Consider the following 13,958-nt stretch of genomic DNA (forward strand, 5'->3'; position numbering starts at 1 on the left):
GGCCACAGGGTGGTGATGCATTGCTGTTCCGAGAGTTCAGCAACACGAAGCCACCAGAGTTTGATGGGATGCAGGATCCGATTGCAGCGATGAGATGGGTGTCTAACATTGAGGGTTGTTTCTACACATGCTCGTGCCCGGAGCACTTGAGGGTTCGATTTGCGCTAAACCAGCTTCGCCTGGGGGCGAAGGACTGGTGGAAGTTCACGACAGCACACTATTCTCCAGCAGAGCTTGCTGCGGTGACTTGGGAGGGGTTCACCACTATGTTTCGTGATGAGTACGTTCCTCCGGTGGAACGGGATTGGTTGGCACAAGAGTTTTTGACCCTCAAGCAGGGTACAGAGTCCGTTACGGTTATCACCAGGATGTTTCATGAGAGGGAGATGTTCTGCCCTGAGCACGTGTCATCTGAGCAGGCACGTATGAGCCGTTATTTGAGTATTTTGCGGAGAGATATTCAGGAGTTCGTGGTGAACTCCCGTACCGTACATTTACCGAGCTTCAGGCAAATGCTCGAAAGAGGGAGATCGAGCTAGAGACTCAGGCGAGGGAGGAGGCAGAGTCTTAGGGGAGGGATCAGCGACCGGCACAGTCTCAGCCGGCAGTCAAGTGGGCCAAGCCCACTGATCCCAGAGCAGGGAGCCAAAAGGGCCGCACTTGTAGGAAGTGCGACAAGGGTCATGATGGAGTTTGTAGAGTCGGATCTTGCTACAAGTGTGGCAAGGAGGGGCATATGGCCAAGGAATGCCCCAAGGGGTTTGCAGAGTGTTTCCACTGCAACCAGACCGGACACCGGAAGGCAGATTGTCCGCAGTTGCGGGGATCAGCTCAGGGAGCACCTCAGGGATCTGCCCCTGCCGCCATCAGATCTACCGAGAGTCGGCCAGTGAAGGCCGAGGCGCCGAAGGGGCGAGGGAGAGCCTTCCAGTTGACCACGGAGGAGGTCCGCGCAGCGCCCGATGTCGTGGCTGGTATGTATTCTTTCATGTAATTATTTAATGTTTAAGATTTTATGCTTATATTATGATATGCGTAGGTACTTTTCTTGTGAATTTTGTACCTGATTTGGTGTTATTTGACTCGGGTGCGAGTCGATATTTTGTATCGTTGGCTTTCAGTCGGCACATCAGCATTAGTTGAGAGGCGTTGAGTCGACCTCTGAGAGTTTCCATCGCCGACGAGAGAGCAGTATATGCCACGGAGGTGATTCGAGGATGTGTACTCGAGATTTTCGGTGTAGAGTTTCCTATTGATTTGGTCCCGATTGCGATGGGGGACGTCTGTGTCATCATAGGCATGGATTGGTTGAGCAGATTTAGAGCAGTTATCGACTGCGAGCGATAGCTGGTGACTATACGAGACCCAAATGGGGGAGTTCTTACTGTGTACGATGAGGGTACCCATCCCGATTCAGCGTTTTGTTCGGCTGCTAGAGCGAGGCAAAATCTACAGCAGGGTTGTAGTGGTTTTGTAGTGTATGTGTTGGATACGAGGGTTGGTGTAGGGAGACCGAGTGCGGTTAAGGAGGTCCCAATAGTGTGTGAATTCCCAGATGTTTTCCCTGAGGAGTTACCGGGTGTGCCTCCCGAGAGGCAGGTGGAGTTTCGCATCGATTTGATTCTGGGGGCAGCACCTATCGCCAAGGCGCCCTATCGCCTTGCACCTCCAGAGATGCAGGAGTTATCCTCGCAGCTTCAGGAGCTACTAGGGAAGGGGTTTATACGGCCGAGCAGCTCGCCGTGGGGAGCACCGATCCTGTTTGTGAAGAAAAAGGATGGTTCGTACCGAATGTGCATAGATTATCGAGAGCTGAATAAGTTAACGGTCAAGAACCGTTATCCTTTGCCGAGGATCGATGATTTGTTTGATCAGCTGCAGGGAGCATCTTGGTTTTCCAAGATTGATCTGAAATCTGGATATCATCAGATGAGGGTGCGCGAGGAGGATATTCAGAAGACTGCGTTCAGGGCTCGTTATGGGTATTACGAGTTCGTGGTGATGCCATTCGGGCTCACCAATGCGCCTGCAGCATTCATGGGCCTCATGAACAGGGTATGTAGACCGATGTTGGATCGTTCGGTGATTGTGTTCATTGACGACATTTTGGTGTATTCAAAGTCCCCGGAGCAGCACGAGGAGCATTTATGGGATATCCTTAGCGTGCTGAGATCGGAGAGGCTTTACGCCAAATTCTCCAAGTGCGATTTTTGGTTACGAGAGGTGCAGTTCCTTGGTCACCTTGTTAACCAAGAGGGGATTTTGGTCGATCCGGCCAAGATCGAGGTGGTAATGAGTTGGGAGGTGCCGAAATCTCCTTCTGAGATCAGGAGTTTTCTAGGGTTGGTCGGTTATTATCGGAGGTTCATCAGGGATTTCTCCAAGATTGTTGTTCCTCTCACCAGATTAACCCGGAAGGGTGTGGTGTTCAGCTGGGGCCCAGAGCAGTAGGCCTCATTTGAGACTCTTAGCCAGAGATTATGCGAAGCCCCGGTGTTGACTCTTCCAGAGGGGTTAGAGGACTTTGTGGTGTATTGTGACGCATCAATATCTGGGTTGGGAGCGGTGTTGATGCAGAGGGGGCATGTGATCGCATACGCATCGAGGCAGCTGAAGCCCCATGAGACAAGATATCCCACCCACGATCTAGATTTGGGGACTGTGGTGTTCGCCCTCAAGATTTGGCGCCATTACCTGTATGGGGTTTGGTGTACGATATACACGGATTAGAAGAGTTTGAAGTATTTGATGGATCAGCAGAATCTGAACATGCGTCGGAGGAGATGGTTGGACGTGGTAAAGGATTATGATTGCGAGATCCTGTACCACCCGGGCAAGGCTAATGTGGTGGTCGACGCCCTAAGTCGTAAAGCAGAGAGCGCCCCGATTCGGGATATTTGTATGAGATTGACATTGATGACTCCGGTATTGGACACTATCAGAGGGGCTCAGGCTGAGGCAGTGAGACCGGAGAACCGCAAGAGAGAGCGAGTTATCAGGTAGGTGATGGAGTTCGTGACCTATAGCAGAGGGCTTATGACATTCCAATGTCAGATTTGGGTACCGTTTGTTGGAGGAACATGTACCGTCTTGATGGAGGAAGCAGATAAATCGAGATTCTCGATCCATCCTGGAGCCACTAAGATGTTTCTAGATCTTAAAAAGGAGTATTGGTGGCCCTGTATGAAGAGAGATGTAGCATGGTTCGTTGAGAGGTGCTTAACCTGTCGCAAGGTTAAGGCTGAGCACCAGCGTCCGCATGGCTAGTTGCAGCCATTGGTGGTTCCCGAGTGGAAGTGGGAACAGATCACCATGGATTTTATCACCAAGTTGCCGAGGACTGCTAAGGGTGTCGATGCAATTTGGGTGATTGTGGACAGGTTGACGAAGAGCGCTCACTTCCTTGCCATTAGTGAGAGCTCTTCTGCTGAGAGGTTGGCAGAATTGTACGTGAGAGAGGTGGTATCGCGACATGGGGTGCCAATCTCGATTGTTTCAGATCGAGATGTGCATTTCACTTCCAGATTTTGGAAGAAATTCCATGAGGAGTTGGGTACGAGGTTGCATTTTAGTACCGCATACCACCCGCAGACTGACGGACAGAGTGAGCGGACAATTCAGACGCTCGAGGACATGCTTCGAGCATGTGTGCTAGATTTCAGCGGAAGCTGGGACACGTATTTGCCCTTAGCAGAGTTTTCCTACAACAACAGCCATCATTCGGGCATTGGTATGCCGCCCTTTAAGTTGTTGTATGGGAGGAGGTATCAGACCCCCATTTGCTGGGGAGAAGTAGGGCAACGTGTGATGGGAAGTACAGAGATTGTGCTGCCGATGATAGAGCAGATACAGCAGGTCAGATAGAGATTGTTGATCGCTCAGAGCCGCCAGAAGAGTTATGCGGATAGGCGACGATCTGAGCTTGAGTTCCAGGTCAGTAACTATGTTCTTCTGAAGGTATCTCCTTGGAAAGGAGTGATTCGATTCAGGAAGAGGAGCAAGCTAGGTCCCCGATATATTGGGTCGTTCAGAGTAATCACGAGGGTGGGCAAGGTAGCGTATCGCTTGGAGCTACCTGCGGAATTGCAGCGGATTCATAATACCTTCCATGTATCTCAGTTGAGGAAGTGTATAGCCGACGAGTCGACGGTAGTGCCGTTAGAGGACATTCAGGTGGATGCGAGCCTGAACTACGCGGAGAGACCAGTTGCGATTCTGGATCGGAAGATCAAGGTTTTGAGGAACAAGGAGGTCCCTCTGGTGCAGGTCCAGTGGCAGCATCGGAAAGGGTCAGGCTTACTTGGGAACCGGAGCGTGAGATGTGTGTGCAGCATCCGGAGCTATTTCATGGATGAGACTTCGAGGGCGAAGTCAGATTCAAGTGGGGGAGAATTGTAACATCCGAAATTTCAGGTATTATATTTATTCATTTTATTTTGAGTTTTGTGGAAGAACTCGACGAGAGTTGGTGCGTAGACTCGCCGAGTAGAGACGCGATTTCTCATCCGGATTAATGACTGGACTCGACGAGTCGCATTGGTGGACTCGGTGAGTCCGTGCTGTTTAATGAAACCCTAATTTCTCGGGTTTGGGGCCTATTTAAAGGGCCTTATGGCCATCATTTGTGCTCACCAGCCCCCAGAGCGAAACCCTAGTGCACTTGAGAGTTTGGAGTGAGAGAAGGAGCCATTATCAACCTTTGAGGTGTTGTCTAGCAAGGGAAAGGAAGCTTTAGCCAAGAGGAAGCAAGAGGGTTAACTTCCTGAAGATTTGAGGTCTAGAACATCACAGTTGACCCTTTTCTGTTGAGGTGATGTTCATGTTGATTTAGGGCTTATTAAGCCATTTTATGGCTAGATCTAGTGCTCCTTTGGTCCCTTAGGCGAGTTAGGTTCTGGATCTGGACCCTTGGAGATCCAGAGTATCCCTTTATCCAAGGATTTTATGAATCCATGGAGGTTTTGGTTTGGGATCTTTGTGCTTGAGGTCAAAACACCATTTATGAGTCATTAGGTGTGATATGAGCGCCAAGACATGAACTTTACGTGATAAATAAGCTTGGAAGGACTGGATCTATGAGTTAGTGGAACAAATCTGACCTCAGAAGGTCGTTTGGGGTTGTGCATGGGATGCATTCGCCGAGTCCATTGGCAGACTCGATGAGTTGGTGTGGGTTGTTCAGGGATTTTGAACCAGGGGTTGAGTAACCGAGTTGGGTGAGTGACTCGGTGAGTCGGAAGGGACTCAGAGGAATCAGGTCCCCATAGAGACTCGGCGAGTCCACGCCAGACTCGGCGAGTTGGGGTTGACCGTTGACCATTGACCAGAGTTGACCGGTGTTAACTTGATAGGGTTAGTCAACCTTAGTTGGGAAAGTGTTAATTAGAGATGTATTGTGTTATAGGAGGACTATATCTCGGGAGATCGAGCACTAGTGATTTCAGGGGTTTACGAGTTACCGAGATACGCAAGGTGAGTCTTCTCACTATACTTTACCTTGAGTAGGTAAATAGAGTTATGTGATACAGTGCTTTATATATATTGTTTGTTGTACTGCATTTTTCTATGTAATTTATGTTGTGCATGCTTGCAGAGTTAGAACCTGAAGGTTCACAGAATTTGGGTGCACGGACCTACAGACTTATAGCCTCGAGTGGCTAATATGTATTATATGTGGTATTTTGGGGAACTCACTAAGCTTTGTGCTTACAGTGTTTTGTGTTATGTGTTTCAGGTACTAGTGAGGAACGCGGGAAGGCGCCGGCTTGATCAGTATACACACGGGATTTTCATGATATGAGATCCTGGGATATTTTATATGTTATAAATTGAGTTTCAAACAATGATGTTTTTATGATTTACCAATGAATTATGTTTTATAAATGTGAAAATTTGTTTTGGAAATTTACGGTGTTACACTACTATGAATGTAATAACACATATACACATAGATACATATAGATACACATAACATGCATGAACGCATACTGAAACAAGTAACATAGCAAGACAACTCACCTGTTTTGTAGAACAAGAACACAAACTATTGAAAATAACTTATCGGGCAAAATCGTATACCGACTACTCGGGAGTTAGCTTTTAGCTAAATATGACTAAAATATGAATTAAACTACTAGGATATCGATAGTGTATCGAGAGGATTGGTGTAGGAAATTAGTGACTTAAGCCTTGTATTTATACTAATAAGAATTACTATTCACATATAATTCTTTAATAATAAGTGTTAAATGTTGACATTCTCCAAACAACTAGTTAGGCATATGATATATTCATGATGTAATCATAACAAATGTTTCTAGAAGACGGTTAATAGTAATTGGTAAAAAGTAAATAATAAATATAAAAATCATAACGTATTGATACGAGCTTCGTTTTCAAAGTTTTTTATACAACTTTCATTTAGAATATATTTGTTAAAATCGATTATATTTTTAATTTCATTTTTATAAATAAATTAATAAATATAAAATCATCATTTTTATAAAAACTGTTTGCTATTATTTAATGAAATAAATTGAGGATTTCATTGGTACCTTTGATTATATTTCCAAATAATATAATATTTAACGGATGTTACAAAAAAACTTCAAAATAAAATTTCGGTTCAAACAATTATGTATGAAATAAATGGACGAATATAAGATTTGAAAGTGTATATTGTTTGGTGCAATATGTATACATTTTGTGGGTTAATACCACAATAAATACCGTAGAAGTTTATAATGTTTAAATAAAAAATAATTTTAATAAAAACGAAAACTATAAATAGAAATTATATACGGGATCAAAAATATAACTTTAAAATATAATAAGGGACCAAAATCATAACTTATAAAATACTAATAATTTGATTTTAAACTTAGGAAGTATATAAGCCATTAGATAAAAAAACTACAGAGGAAAAAATAAAAATAAAAAATAAAAATTCTGTTAGCATCATAAGCAAAAATTCTATTAAAAAACTCTTATTTTGCATTATTTGGTGGAAAAATTACTATGTAATTTGGTTTTATTAGTGTTTAGAGTGGAAAAAAAAAACAAATGAATAGTAACTGTGAGGAAACCAAGTTTTGCATATATATATATATATATATATATATATATATATATATATATATATATATATATATATATATATATATATATATATATATATATATATATATATATCTATCAAGTTACAACTAATTATTATAGATGAAAAAGGTATAAATATACTATTGTTGTGGATTAAAACAAAAACATGTCTTCCATAATTAGAAAGAACGAGTTTTAATATTGTTAATTTCTTTTGTTCATGTGGCTTTATAGGTTCGTTTACTCTTACTTCAATATATAGGGGTGTTTGGGATTGCTTTTACAATGATTTTTGATTTTTAACTTTTTGAAAAAGTTAAAAAGATGTTTAGGTAATAAAAAAATTCTTTTTAAAATGATTTTTTATATAAAGTAAAATTAAAGGTTTTAAAAAATCATAAAAACTTGACTTTTTATAATTTTATATATAAAAATTAAACTAAAAATCATTTTGTTAATTCAAACATTTTTTAAAAAGCTTTTTTTACAAAAAGTTCTTATATAAAAAAAAACTTTTGATGTTTAAAAGCAATCCCAAACACCCCCATAATAATAATAATAATAATAATAATAATAATAATAATAATAATAATAAAAATAAAGGTACAATTTCTAAGAAAGACGATAAAACTCAAGTTTTGCAATCCCTCAAAATTCGATTAAAATCACAACTTGAGCTCCTGTTTTATTGATTGTTTAAACTAACCTAATAATGATTTAGATTTGGTATATGGTAATTACATTGTCATAAAATTAACCTAAATACCCAAAATGGATAAGGGGGTCAAAATCAAAAGTGTATTAATTCTTAACTGACTTATTTAAAACTTACCCGAAAAAAAAATCTAAATAAATTAAAGTTAAAATTTGTTTTTTTAAACATCATGTATCAATAATCAAAATAAGCTGTTGGGATTTGGAAGAAACAGACTCCCTCATAAAAATTAGAACTACGATACAACAACCCAACAAACATCATTCCAATTTCCAGAATTGGTGAAATCTCGATCAACAACGAAATGGCTAAAGAGGAGACGTTTATTGGATCGATAGATCAAGGAACAACAAGCACAAGATTCATCATCTACAATAAGAAAGCCGAAAACATTGGATCCCACCAAATCGAGTTCACTCAGTTCTGCCCACATGCAGGGTAAAATCAAATCAAATTGTTCTTCTTCGTTTTTTTTTTTGTCGTCTTTAATTTTCGGTTTTTATGCATGATAATTCATAACGATGATAGATGGGTGGAGCACGATCCCATGGAGATTCTCGAAAGTGTTAGAATATGCGTATCAAAGACCATAGATAAAGCCGCTGCTAATGGACACAACATTGACAATGGCCTCAAAGCAATCGGAATCACGAATCAGAGAGAAACCACCGTTGTTTGGAGCAAATCCACCGGAATTCCTCTTTACAATGCAATCGTCTGGATGGATATACGAACCAGTTCCATTTGCAGGTTCCTTCTCGTCATCTCTTCCCAAATCTTTTTTACAATTCGGATCCCTACTAACAATAGTATAAAAAAACAAAGCTTTTTGTATATCATGAATTTAACGTTTTTAAAACCGAATTCGATTCTTTATCAGCGAACTGGAGAAAAAGTTATCAGGCGGAAGAACCCATTTTCTCGAAACATGTGGGTTGCCAATAAGCACGTATTTCAGCGCGATGAAACTGTTATGGCTTCTGGAGAATGTGAAGAAGGTGAAAGAAGCTGCAGAAAAAGGCGACGCATTGTTTGGAACCATTGATTCCTGGTTAATCTGGAACTTAACCGGAGGCATAAACAACGGCATCCACGTCACCGACGTATCAAACGCATCCCGAACAATGCTTATGAACATCAAAACCTTAAATTGGGACAAACCCACATTACAAACTCTCAAGATTCCTTCCTCCATCCTCCCAAAGATCATCAGCAACTCCGAGGTCATCGGTCGCGTCGGAAAAGGATGGTCGTTCACCGGAGTTCCGATTTCCGGTTGTTTAGGCGACCAACACGCAGCGATGCTAGGGCAAGCCTGTAAAAAAGGGCATGCGAAATGCACTTACGGAACCGGCGCTTTCATACTCTTGAACACCGGTGAGGAAGTAATCAAATCGCAACATGGGTTATTGACGACTTTAGCCTTCAAGCTCGGGAAAGATGCACCCACAAACTATGCCCTAGAAGGTTCAATCGCCATCGCCGGAGCTGCGGTGCAATGGCTGAGGGACAGTCTTGGAATTATAAGCAGTGCGAAAGAGATTGAAGATTTAGCTTCAAAGGTTGAATCGACTGGTGGGGTGTACTTTGTCCCTGCTTTCAATGGGCTTTTTGCACCATGGTGGCGTGAAGATGCTCGAGGGGTTATTATTGGGATTACTCGGTTTACAAATAAATGTCATATCGCTCGAGCTGTTCTTGAAAGTATGTGTTTTCAGGTGAAAGATGTGTTGGGTTCGATGCGTAAAGATGTAGGGCACAGAAATGAAGGGAGGAATGAAAAAGGGGAGTTTTCTCTTAGGGTTGATGGTAAGGCCACTATTAACACAATGCTTATGCAGTTTCAGGTATATTTTTTTTGGGTAAAAAAAGTAAAGCATATTGGTCATAAGTATTTATTACTACATTTTATTTTGTAGTCTGATATATTGGGTATACGGGTTGTGAGGCCGAGTGACATAGAGACAACTGCACTTGGAGCAGCTTATGCAGCTGGTTTAGCGGTTGGAGTTTGGAGTGAAAAAGATGTATTTTCAAATGAAGAAAGAATGAAGAAAGATAAGAGTTTTAGTCCTGTGTTGAGTGAGGAATTGAGGAAGAAGAAAGTGGATTCTTGGATTAAAGCTGTGGAAAGAACTTTTGACTTGGCTGATTTGTCACTCTAGTACAATATTATTACCATTAGTTTCTCTGTTATTATTCAAGTAAAGATAGTTGGAGATTGGTCTTCATAGGTTCATGTGTTGGTAGATATAACCCAATAAGAATCAAGTATTCATCGGAAGAGAAAAAGAAGAAAACCTGGGATAGATGTTTGTTTGATTTTTCGCAAGTGTACCATAATTCGTTACGGTTGATGGTGAAGGTAAATTAGATTGGTAAAAGACGCGTTTAATGATTTTATTTTTCTATAGAAAGGGTATTTTCAAGTACTCTATAAAAATGTTGTTCTTTTTATTATTTACTCAAGCCAAATTGCACCAAATAGTAACCTACACACAACATATTTTCATACACACATATCTATCATATACATTCCTGTTATCTACATACAATTTTCATACACATACTTAACTGTCACATACATATTCTATATACAATTTTCATACACATACTTAACTGTCATATACACTGCGGTCATCCACATACAATTTTTGTTGCAAGGGATGACATTCTTAAGAGGATTGATTGGGCTCTTTGTAGTGGTGGAAGGAGAGTGAGTAGGGTTAGAGAGATGGGGGTTGTTTGTAGATTTGGGTGGAGGTTAGGTGGGTGTGATTGTGGGATTTGTGAGGTGAATTTGGAGGGGTGGGTTTGTAAAGATGGTGAATTAGGGTTTGGGAGTCCTAGCCTAACGGGAGATTGTATCATCTGGTGAGGTACGTTTTGTAGCATTTTGGACTTTCTTGTGAATCTGTTTGTTACAAAACCAACACAAAGTAACAAAAAAAGGTTTAACATCAAATAATAATGCAGTCTACATAATATGAATCGGTCCATTCAACCATAAAATGATTTCACGTTATCATCATGTAGTTAAAGAAACTATTTTTGATAAACCAATTGACCAAATTGTTTTGTGCAGTTCCATACAAAAACATCATACACATTCACGTATTTTGTACAACATAATTCAACGCACTTCCCACAGTAACTGGAAGGATGTGGAGGAGCAGATGGGTTCTTGCAGAAGGAATCTGATCAAATGGGGGATTAGGAGGATGTTTGGCTAAGCTTATTAAAAAAATGCTTTTAACATTTTAACTTTAACTTATAGCTTATTTAGTATATATCGATCTCAAAACAAAGTTTTTAATAAATTGTTTGAGTTAGCTTATAGCTGTGTCAAAACGCTATAAGTTGATAAACCATTGTTAGTGTTTGGCAAAAAGATTGTATATATATATATATATATATATATATATATATATATATATATATATATATATATATATATATATATATATATATATATATATAAAAGATTACCAAAAAGGGCTTCCTTTTATATTATAAAGTTTCAACTTGGGTTTTTTTTTTTTTTTTTTTGATGTTCCAGCATCAACAAGATTTATATTGTTGGTGTTCATCACCTAAATTACACTCCAGTTATCATATAAGTATCTTAAGAATTTCATTCAAAAACAAAAGGGATAATATCATAAAAAGCCTTAAGTTTCTTAGGAATTTGCGGTTTTACCCTTTGATAGAATTTTGGTTCGTTTATACCACAAACTTGCAATTTTTTTTCCAGTTTTACCCTTTTAACACTGCATACGTGGCACGCCACGTGTGTGCTGAGTGGGCGGTACCTGCTGACGTGTCAGCCACGTGAGCGGATCACTTTTATTATATTAAAAATTCACACAACCATAAGAAATGGGGCGGACAGGATTCAAACCTACAACCTCCACATCATAAAGTAGAGTGCTTACGACTCAGCTAAGTTGTTTCTTATACTTCTTTAGCTAAATATATAATATATATTGTAAATATAGAAACATGTTAGGGACAAAGGGCTAGAGGGGATTCGAAGCCACCACCTCTAAATCAGAAAACAAGGGGCATACCACTAAGCTGGAAGACTTTTTATTATTCTATGATGTGGGTTGCGACGATCTCCGGCCGATGGCGAGGAGATGGCTAACGACGACAAGCAGGGGAGGATCGCTTGAGGAGAGAACGACAGGAGCAGCCGATCATCGTTGGAGGAAACATATGTGATATGTTGTATAAAGTTATTAGGTTAATGGTACATTGGTTAATTCCTTTAAACGGTGAAATAATGAGTTTTTGATAAGTAAGGGATAAGTATTTGAGGTCCCAAACTCTTGCTTTTTAAAAAAAGTTTTATCTGTCGTCTTTTTAATTTATATTGGTGTGGAACTGTTAATAAGTAAAAAAAAACTTCTTTTTTAAGCTTAGCCTAACATTCTTTTCATTCAAAATCATTTCACATTTCACATTCAAAGGTAAACTACTTTCTATTTTATAGCGTTTTTATGAGTTTGTTATTCATCAATTGATAGAAACAACAAAATAATCTAACAGTTTTCAGGAAAAAGAAGGAATAATGAAAGCTAGGGAAAAATCGATAACAGAAGAAAAAGTCGATAGTAGGAAAAATTAACCTTAGTTGTTAGGTGAGACGGTCTCCGGCTGGTAGCTGAACCTATTACGATGACGACGATTAGAGCCATGTTAGCTAAATAAAGAAGGAAATGAGCCAGTTCATCTGAGAGAACGGAAGAGAACCCTCTGTGCATGTTGTGCATCAGTCGGAAGAAGAAAACTATAGTTGAACCGTGAGTTAAGCTGAACCACAAGTAATTATGATGAACAACTGGAATGAAGGGGCTAATAGGAATAGATACAAGTATAATGACTTTGTGAATTGCACACCCTCATCCTTTATCGTAAACGAAGACTTGGTGGGAGTTATGGATTGAATTTCAGAAATGAAGTAGACCTTCATTGGTTTAAAAAAGATTCAATTTACTTCATGATAATAGATATATCTGTATCTAATTTTAGTACCTAAAATGATATATAGCATATTTAGTATCATTAATTATTCATTGAAAATTATTTTTTTAGAATGACAATCTCTAAAATTAGCTATTTTCAATGATACAAAATTTTATAGTTATCACCAATAATATATAATACTTCTATATTTGTATTTCTAGAAATATTGATTTATGTTGTTTTATATATATTTAAAGGTTATTTGGTTTGTAGAATTCTTTAAGACTTAACATTATCGATAAAAAAAAATATTAAAATTGTTATGTTATTATGAAGTCGTAGTTAAACATTATAAAAATTATAACTTTCACATCAATACTAACATAAAAATTAAAGTGGTAAAACATCTTTTAAAAAATTAGATACTAAGACTTAATAAAAGTGAAATTTGATTATTATTTAATAATACTGTCTTTTTAAAATAAATATAAAAAGTTGATAAATAGACTAGTGAAAAAAATGTTAGATTTGTTTAACCGATGAAATTTAAAGGTTGTGATAATATTTAATTTTTATATATTTTTACATCATATTCCAAATTTCAAATTCATCATGTTTTGCTAAATAAGCATGTCCTTAATTTTTATAATTTATTGTTTGTATTTGACTTCTTAAAAGATTTTCTTATTTTGATCTAGTTGAGAAAATGTATATAAAACTACTTTTCTTTATCTTACATGGTTTCTAATTGCATAATCTAATAAATAAATAAATAGAAACTAAACCAAACCAAATATGACAAGTTATAATCTATTTTGATTTTTTAGTTCAAGAGATTGTCAACGGAGATGACATTTAGGGTTTCAAAGTTTATAGAAGGAAAAGGGAACATCAAACTTTGTTTAGGAAAAAATAGAAAAATGAACATGACAATCAAGTTTCTTTTTTGTTAAAAGAAAAAATAAATAGATAAAATTGCAAAAATGATCATTGTGATATGTATTTTTTTTGTTTAATCCAAATCTTGACTTTTTTAGATCAATAGTTTTTTGAGCATGTTTGTACGTGGCTTTGGTCTTTCTGAATAGACTGAAATACCCTTTTATTTTTAATTTTACATTTTTTAATAATTACTTCTATATTTTATTAATTAAAAAACAAGATCTCTCTCTCTCTC

General features: G+C 38.5%; 1 protein-coding gene across 2 annotated transcripts; it reads left to right on the forward strand.

Moving 5' to 3' along the window:
- The first annotated feature begins 8,012 nt into the window (after positions 1-8,012).
- Positions 8,013-10,197, forward strand: LOC145014167 (glycerol kinase-like). 2 transcript variants are annotated; one of them, XM_078972538.1, is made up of 4 exons: positions 8,013-8,251; positions 8,342-8,563; positions 8,694-9,660; positions 9,733-10,197. In XM_078972538.1, the coding sequence occupies exons 1-4, from the start codon at positions 8,118-8,120 to the stop codon at positions 9,976-9,978; spliced, it is 1,569 nt and encodes a 522-aa protein (XP_078828664.1). In that variant the 5' UTR covers positions 8,013-8,117; the 3' UTR covers positions 9,979-10,197. The 2 variants fall into 2 exon arrangements, with proteins under 2 accessions (XP_078828664.1, XP_078828665.1); XM_078972539.1 differs by having other exon boundaries at positions 8,694-9,622; positions 9,733-9,813.
- The last annotated feature ends 3,761 nt before the right edge of the window (positions 10,198-13,958 follow it).

The sequence above is a fragment of the Lactuca saligna genome, chromosome 9 (genome assembly GCF_052625555.1).
Source record: "Lactuca saligna cultivar CGN05327 chromosome 9, ASM5262555v1, whole genome shotgun sequence".
Classification (NCBI taxonomy): Eukaryota; Viridiplantae; Streptophyta; class Magnoliopsida; order Asterales; family Asteraceae; genus Lactuca; species Lactuca saligna.

Bases quoted from the DNA above. Each gene is read 5' to 3' on its own strand.
- LOC145014167 (XM_078972538.1), top strand. From the start codon at position 8,118: ATGGCTAAAGAGGAGACGTTTATTGGATCGATAGATCAAGGAACAACA. The intron at 8,564-8,693 runs GTTCCTTCTCGT...ATTCTTTATCAG, and splicing joins CGAACCAGTTCCATTTGCAG to CGAACTGGAGAAAAAGTTAT. The intron at 9,661-9,732 runs GTATATTTTTTT...TTTATTTTGTAG, and splicing joins CAATGCTTATGCAGTTTCAG to TCTGATATATTGGGTATACG.